The 7,610-nt window shown below is 56.6% G+C and overlaps 2 protein-coding genes across 2 annotated transcripts; both read left to right on the top strand.

Annotated features, from left to right (window-relative positions):
* The first annotated feature begins 772 nt into the window (after positions 1–772).
* On the top strand, positions 773–2,642 carry LOC115606729 (inositol 1,4,5-trisphosphate receptor-interacting protein-like 1). The gene has a single exon (XM_030483146.1). It carries the CDS (start codon positions 1,086–1,088, stop codon positions 2,640–2,642), a length of 1,557 nt encoding a protein of 518 aa, XP_030339006.1. The 5' UTR covers positions 773–1,085.
* A 1,637-nt stretch (positions 2,643–4,279) lies between these two features.
* On the top strand, positions 4,280–6,149 carry LOC115606034 (inositol 1,4,5-trisphosphate receptor-interacting protein-like 1). Its single transcript, XM_030481291.1, has one exon. It carries the CDS (start codon positions 4,593–4,595, stop codon positions 6,147–6,149), a length of 1,557 nt encoding a protein of 518 aa, XP_030337151.1. The 5' UTR covers positions 4,280–4,592.
* Positions 6,150–7,610: the final 1,461 nt, after the last annotated feature.

Here is a 7,610-nt window from a genome sequence, read left to right on the forward strand (position 1 = left end):
GCCCTGAATACTGTGGGCAGCTTTGGGCTCCACAAGGGGAGAAGGATCTAAGGATTACTGCAATGTGTCCAGAGGAGGGCAACAAAGATGGTGAAAGGACTAGCGGGCATGTCCTGTGAGGCGCAGCTGAGGACACTAGGCTTGTTCAGCTCAGAGCAGGGGTGACCTCGTTGCTGTCTACCACTTCTTCAGGATGGGGAGCGGAGAGGGAGGCGCTAATCTCTTCTTTCTGGGGTCTGCTGATAGGTCACAAAGGAATGGCTTTAAAGTGTGTCAAGGGACGTTCAGGTTGGGTATCAGGAAAATGTTCTTCACTGAAAGGTTGGTCAAGCAGTGGAACAAGCTCCCCCCAGGAAACGGCGACGTCCCCAGGCACGTTGGTATTCCAGGAACAATTGGACAATGCTCTTGGATGTATAATTTAACTTCAGGGTGTCCGGGGGTGCAGTCAGGCCTTGGACTCGATGGTCCTTGTGGGTAACTTTCAACTTGGGATTTTCTATGATTATGAGATACCCATTGACAGGCAGAATATATTTATTCCAAAATACAGCACCATGCACACTTCTCTGAACAAAGTTGGCTGGAGCCAAGCTGTAACCAGGGCACCAGGGCAGCTGTGAGTCACTGAACTTGGCTGGGGGCGAAGGCTGGGGCTGGCTGGCGGGCAGGCCTGTGATGCGTCCCGGTGCCTGTGAGGGCAGAGGGGACGAGTCACAATGGGGGATGGTTGTGAGGGTGCCAGCAGGCAGCACTGCCCCAGGACGGCCTGGGCCAGCAGTGAGTGCACACACAGGGGGGAGGCTGGGCTGGACAAGGGCCGGGGCAGAAACGCGGGCCCCTGGGCGTGGGTGCTCACCCTGCATCGAGGCCCTGGCTGTGAGCGCCTTGAGCAGGGCACGCTGCTGCTGCCACCGGGCCTGGGCGCAGGCCTTGCTGCCTCCCAGCTGCGTCGTCCCCTCTCCTGCCTGTCGCCAGCTCCCTGCGGCTCCTGTCCCCTCTCCCCCCGCCACCAGCTCCCTATCTCCCTCCCTTCCTTTCCACCCCTCCCAGCCCCTCTGAATTCCTTCTCTCTCCTGCAGGCCATGGCTGTCACAAGATTCCTTCTCTGGATTCTGCAAGAGCTCATCCTGAATGCGCATCTTGTCAGTGATGAGCTGGATGAACCCACACGTGACCGCATGCAGCAGCGTGCAGATATGCTGAGCCAGGAGATGGCTCGCCTGCTGCAGGAGCTGGAGCAGAAGATCCTGGAGCAGAAGATCCAGGCGCAGAAGAGCAAGGAGCAGAGTCATGCGGCCTGGAGAGCCCTGCTGTTTGCTGCCTTGCGGCACTGGCAATTTTGGGTGGTTGTTGGCATCCTGCTCCTCCTGATTGTCGGGCTCTGCTGGTTCCTCAGGAAAAGGAGCCATGAGGTGGGCAACAGCAGTGAAGAGGGCAGCTCCAACAGCAGCAGTAGAGACGAGGAAGAGTGGGACGAGCAGAACGAAGAGGAAGAAGACACTGATGGTGCAAGTGACCTGGCAAGGCATTTTGAGGAGCACATACAATGGCCTAAACAGAACCTGGTCACAAAGCGTGAATCTGTGAAGGACCTTGTGGATGACTTGATCCTTATTGCCAGAGAAGTCGCGTCAGATAGTTCCTTCCCAGTGCTGCAACCAGGCTTTAGCATAGGCAGCGCAAACGAAGGCTGGAGTCCCGGTGAAGGAAACATCATCTACCGAGTGCTTGTGCCCATGAGGCCCCCCTCTGGGCACACCTTTCTCCTGGAGCTCTGCAATCCGGGGGAGATGCCAGAGAGGAACTTCCGCATCCGCGTGGAGCTGGAGTGTACATGCACGACAGAGCAGGTGGCGGGGGACATGCTGTGCTTCCTCCACCACCCTGAGGAGGAGCTGAGGAGGAATCAGGGCCCCAGCCTCCTACACACGCTCTGCACCGGCTCCTACCTAGATGTGCAGAAAACTGCTTGCAGGTTTCATCTTCTGGTGAAAGCATCCTGGGTGCTTTTGCCTCATTCACACCAGTGGCGTTTAATTATGCTGCCCTCCAGCCGCTCCTGCAAATTCAAGGTGGAGAGAGCAATGGAGGAAGTCATCATTGAAATTGTGTTTGGCGTGCAGCAAGGCAACTCGGACATCTTCGTGAGCAGCCAGGCTAGTGAGGCTATCTTCAGCCCAAGCACAACCTGGACATTGAGCTGTGCTGTGGCAGAGGCAAAGTTCTTTGAGCTGATGGCCAGGCAGGCCCCACATGACAGCTTCCACCTCAGATGCCTGCAGCTCTGCACCCGCATACTGGTGGGCACAGGCTTTTCCAGCTATACCTTGAAGACGGTGGTGATGCACCTCCTGACCACCACACCCCTCTCAGGCTGGCGCAGCAGGCATTTCCTACTGCGGCTGGATGACATCATGCGGTACCTGTGCCGCTGCTTGGAGGAGAAACGCCTCGACCACTTCTTCTATGGTAATGAGAAGATTCCTGAGGAGATTGTCTTGCCCCCAGCCTTGCAAAGGGCGGAGCCACTCAACCTCTTCCAGCATCTGGTGCAGGATCCGGCTGCCCAAGCTGAGGCAATGAGGGAGTTCATGGACCTGCAAGATCGCCTCACCAGAGTGCTGACCTACGGCCACTGAAAGTGGTCTTCATGCACAGAGCTGTGTTTGCAGGGTGCACAGCTGACAGCAGATGACAGACTTGTACCCCAGGGAAAAAGAGGGGAGAGACAGAAAGAGGACACAGAAAGGACAGGGAAAACCGCGCAGCAGGCCTCTCAGAAGAGTGGCAGCATTCTCCCGTTAACGGTCTCCCCAGCGCAGCAGCAGGTTGTAACTATGGTGGCTACAAAGATAAATTCTAGACTCCATTCCCCTCGCATGATCGCAGCAATGGCGGAGATTTCGCATGGGCCCAAGTAGTCTTGCTGGCAGCTCCACCTGTGCAGGGACCAAGCAAGAGGCACCACTGATGTGCCCCCGTGTGTTCACTGGGGTCTGGATGGAGAGTCTACGCATGCTGGACCCTCCCTGGAGAGCTGATGCCCCAGAGCGGAGCACGCTGGGCACGGAGAACACGCTGCTCTATCAGCAGTGGGAACTGCTGCCGCACCTTTCCTCCACAGCAAAAGTGCGCTCTGGGGAGCGGGACCTGGTGCAGCTGGAGAGGCCGTTGGAAAGGAGCCTGGCAACAGGCACTCCTGTTACTACGTGGACAGTGAGCTCCCTTCCTCTTTGAGAGAGTCCGTTCCCTCTGGGAGCTTTCCCCTGTGCAAAGATGCCAATAAATCTCTTGTGTAACACCCAGACAAACACTGTGTCTGTGAAGGTGTGGGCTATGGAAAGGGCTCTGGGGGCTGTGCTTGATGGTCAGCTCCATAGGAGTCAATGTGTGCCCTGGAGGCCAGCTGGGCCTGCCGTCTCCTGAGGTGCATTAGGCACAGTGCTGCGGGCCAGCCAACGGAAGGGACTGACCTGCTGTACTCGGCACTGGTGTGGCCTTGCCCTGAATACTGTGGGCAGCTTTGGGCTCCACAAGGGGAGAAGGATCTAAGGATTACTGCAATGTGTCCAGAGGAGGGCAACAAAGATGGTGAAAGGACTAGCGGGCATGTCCTGTGAGGCGCAGCTGAGGACACTAGGCTTGTTCAGCTCAGAGCAGGGGTGACCTCGTTGCTGTCTACCACTTCTTCAGGATGGGGAGCGGAGAGGGAGGCGCTAATCTCTTCTTTCTGGGGTCTGCTGATAGGTCACAAAGGAATGGCTTTAAAGTGTGTCAAGGGACGTTCAGGTTGGGTATCATCAGGAAAATGTTCTTCACTGAAAGGTTGGTCAAGCAGTGGAACAAGCTCCCCCCAGGAAACAGCGACGTCCCCAGGCACGTTGGTATTCCAGGAACAATTGGACAATGCTCTTGGATGTATAATTTAACTTCAGGGTGTCCGGGGGTGCAGTCAGGCCTTGGACTCGATGGTCCTTGTGGGTAACTTTCAACTTGGGATTTTCTATGATTATGAGATACCCATTGACAGGCAGAATATATTTATTCCAAAATACAGCACCATGCACACTTCTCTGAACAAAGTTGGCTGGAGCCAAGCTGTAACCAGGGCACCAGGGCAGCTGTGAGTCACTGAACTTGGCTGGGGGCGAAGGCTGGGGCTGGCTGGCGGGCAGGCCTGTGATGCGTCCCGGTGCCTGTGAGGGCAGAGGGGACGAGTCACAATGGGGGATGGTTGTGAGGGTGCCAGCAGGCAGCACTGCCCCAGGACGGCCTGGGCCAGCAGTGAGTGCACACACAGGGGGGAGGCTGGGCTGGACAAGGGCCGGGGCAGAAACGCGGGCCCCTGGGCGTGGGTGCTCACCCTGCATCGAGGCCCTGGCTGTGAGCGCCTTGAGCAGGGCACGCTGCTGCTGCCACCGGGCCTGGGCGCAGGCCTTGCTGCCTCCCAGCTGCGTCGTCCCCTCTCCTGCCTGTCGCCAGCTCCCTGCGGCTCCTGTCCCCTCTCCCCCCGCCACCAGCTCCCTATCTCCCTCCCTTCCTTTCCACCCCTCCCAGCCCCTCTGAATTCCTTCTCTCTCCTGCAGGCCATGGCTGTCACAAGATTCCTTCTCTGGATTCTGCAAGAGCTCATCCTGAATGCGCATCTTGTCAGTGATGAGCTGGATGAACCCACACGTGACCGCATGCAGCAGCGTGCAGATATGCTGAGCCAGGAGATGGCTCGCCTGCTGCAGGAGCTGGAGCAGAAGATCCTGGAGCAGAAGATCCAGGCGCAGAAGAGCAAGGAGCAGAGTCATGCGGCCTGGAGAGCCCTGCTGTTTGCTGCCTTGCGGCACTGGCAATTTTGGGTGGTTGTTGGCATCCTGCTCCTCCTGATTGTCGGGCTCTGCTGGTTCCTCAGGAAAAGGAGCCATGAGGTGGGCAACAGCAGTGAAGAGGGCAGCTCCAACAGCAGCAGTAGAGACGAGGAAGAGTGGGACGAGCAGAACGAAGAGGAAGAAGACACTGATGGTGCAAGTGACCTGGCAAGGCATTTTGAGGAGCACATACAATGGCCTAAACAGAACCTGGTCACAAAGCGTGAATCTGTGAAGGACCTTGTGGATGACTTGATCCTTATTGCCAGAGAAGTCGCGTCAGATAGTTCCTTCCCAGTGCTGCAACCAGGCTTTAGCATAGGCAGCGCAAACGAAGGCTGGAGTCCCGGTGAAGGAAACATCATCTACCGAGTGCTTGTGCCCATGAGGCCCCCCTCTGGGCACACCTTTCTCCTGGAGCTCTGCAATCCGGGGGAGATGCCAGAGAGGAACTTCCGCATCCGCGTGGAGCTGGAGTGTACATGCACGACAGAGCAGGTGGCGGGGGACATGCTGTGCTTCCTCCACCACCCTGAGGAGGAGCTGAGGAGGAATCAGGGCCCCAGCCTCCTACACACGCTCTGCACCGGCTCCTACCTAGATGTGCAGAAAACTGCTTGCAGGTTTCATCTTCTGGTGAAAGCATCCTGGGTGCTTTTGCCTCATTCACACCAGTGGCGTTTAATTATGCTGCCCTCCAGCCGCTCCTGCAAATTCAAGGTGGAGAGAGCAATGGAGGAAGTCATCATTGAAATTGTGTTTGGCGTGCAGCAAGGCAACTCGGACATCTTCGTGAGCAGCCAGGCTAGTGAGGCTATCTTCAGCCCAAGCACAACCTGGACATTGAGCTGTGCTGTGGCAGAGGCAAAGTTCTTTGAGCTGATGGCCAGGCAGGCCCCACATGACAGCTTCCACCTCAGATGCCTGCAGCTCTGCACCCGCATACTGGTGGGCACAGGCTTTTCCAGCTATACCTTGAAGACGGTGGTGATGCACCTCCTGACCACCACACCCCTCTCAGGCTGGCGCAGCAGGCATTTCCTACTGCGGCTGGATGACATCATGCGGTACCTGTGCCGCTGCTTGGAGGAGAAACGCCTCGACCACTTCTTCTATGGTAATGAGAAGATTCCTGAGGAGATTGTCTTGCCCCCAGCCTTGCAAAGGGCGGAGCCACTCAACCTCTTCCAGCATCTGGTGCAGGATCCGGCTGCCCAAGCTGAGGCAATGAGGGAGTTCATGGACCTGCAAGATCGCCTCACCAGAGTGCTGACCTACGGCCACTGAAAGTGGTCTTCATGCACAGAGCTGTGTTTGCAGGGTGCACAGCTGACAGCAGATGACAGACTTGTACCCCAGGGAAAAAGAGGGGAGAGACAGAAAGAGGACACAGAAAGGACAGGGAAAACCGCGCAGCAGGCCTCTCAGAAGAGTGGCAGCATTCTCCCGTTAACGGTCTCCCCAGCGCAGCAGCAGGTTGTAACTATGGTGGCTACAAAGATAAATTCTAGACTCCATTCCCCTCGCATGATCGCAGCAATGGCGGAGATTTCGCATGGGCCCAAGTAGTCTTGCTGGCAGCTCCACCTGTGCAGGGACCAAGCAAGAGGCACCACTGATGTGCCCCCGTGTGTTCACTGGGGTCTGGATGGAGAGTCTACGCATGCTGGACCCTCCCTGGAGAGCTGATGCCCCAGAGCGGAGCACGCTGGGCACGGAGAACACGCTGCTCTATCAGCAGTGGGAACTGCTGCCGCACCTTTCCTCCACAGCAAAAGTGCGCTCTGGGGAGCGGGACCTGGTGCAGCTGGAGAGGCCGTTGGAAAGGAGCCTGGCAACAGGCACTCCTGTTACTACGTGGACGGTGAGCTCCCTTCCTCTTTGAGAGTCCATTCCCTCTGGGAGCTTTCCCCTGTGCAAAGATGCCAATAAATCTCTTGTGTAACACCCAGACAAACACTGTGTCTGTGAAGGTGTGGGCTATGGAAAGGGCTCTGGGGGCTGTGCTTGATGGTCAGCTCCATAGGAGTCAATGTGTGCCCTGGAGGCCAGCTGGGCCTGCCGTCTCCTGAGGTGCATTAGGCACAGTGCTGCGGGCCAGCCAACGGAAGGGACTGACCTGCTGTACTCGGCACTGGTGTGGCCTTGCCCTGAATACTGTGGGCAGCTTTGGGCTCCACAAGGGGAGAAGGATCTAAGGATTACTGCAATGTGTCCAGAGGAGGGCAACAAAGATGGTGAAAGGACTAGCGGGCATGTCCTGTGAGGCGCAGCTGAGGACACTAGGCTTGTTCAGCTCAGAGCAGGGGTGACCTCGTTGCTGTCTACCACTTCTTCAGGATGGGGAGCGGAGAGGGAGGCGCTAATCTCTTCTTTCTGGGGTCTGCTGATAGGTCACAAAGGAATGGCTTTAAAGTGTGTCAAGGGACGTTCAGATTGGGTATCAGGAAAATGTTCTTCACTGTCCATCATATTCGAAAAATCCTGGCAGTCAGTTGAAGTTCCCGATGACTGGAAGAAGGGTAATATAACCCCCATTTTCAAGAAGGGGAAGGTGGAAGACCCGGGGAACTACAGACCAGTCAGTCTCACCTCTGTGCCTGGCAAAATCTTGGAACAGTTTCTCCTGGAAAACATGCTAAGGCACATGAAAAACGACGAGGTGGTTGGTGACAGCCAACATGGCTTCACTAAGGGGAAATCCTGCCTGACCAATTTGGTGGCCTTCTATGATGGAGCCACGGAACT

The sequence above is a fragment of the Strigops habroptila genome, chromosome 4 (genome assembly GCF_004027225.2).
Source record: "Strigops habroptila isolate Jane chromosome 4, bStrHab1.2.pri, whole genome shotgun sequence".
NCBI lineage: Eukaryota > Metazoa > Chordata > Aves > Psittaciformes > Psittacidae > Strigops > Strigops habroptila.

Bases quoted from the DNA above. Each gene is read 5' to 3' on its own strand.
- LOC115606729 (XM_030483146.1), top strand. From the start codon at position 1,086: ATGGCTGTCACAAGATTCCTTCTCTGGATTCTGCAAGAGCTCATCCTG.
- LOC115606034 (XM_030481291.1), top strand. From the start codon at position 4,593: ATGGCTGTCACAAGATTCCTTCTCTGGATTCTGCAAGAGCTCATCCTG.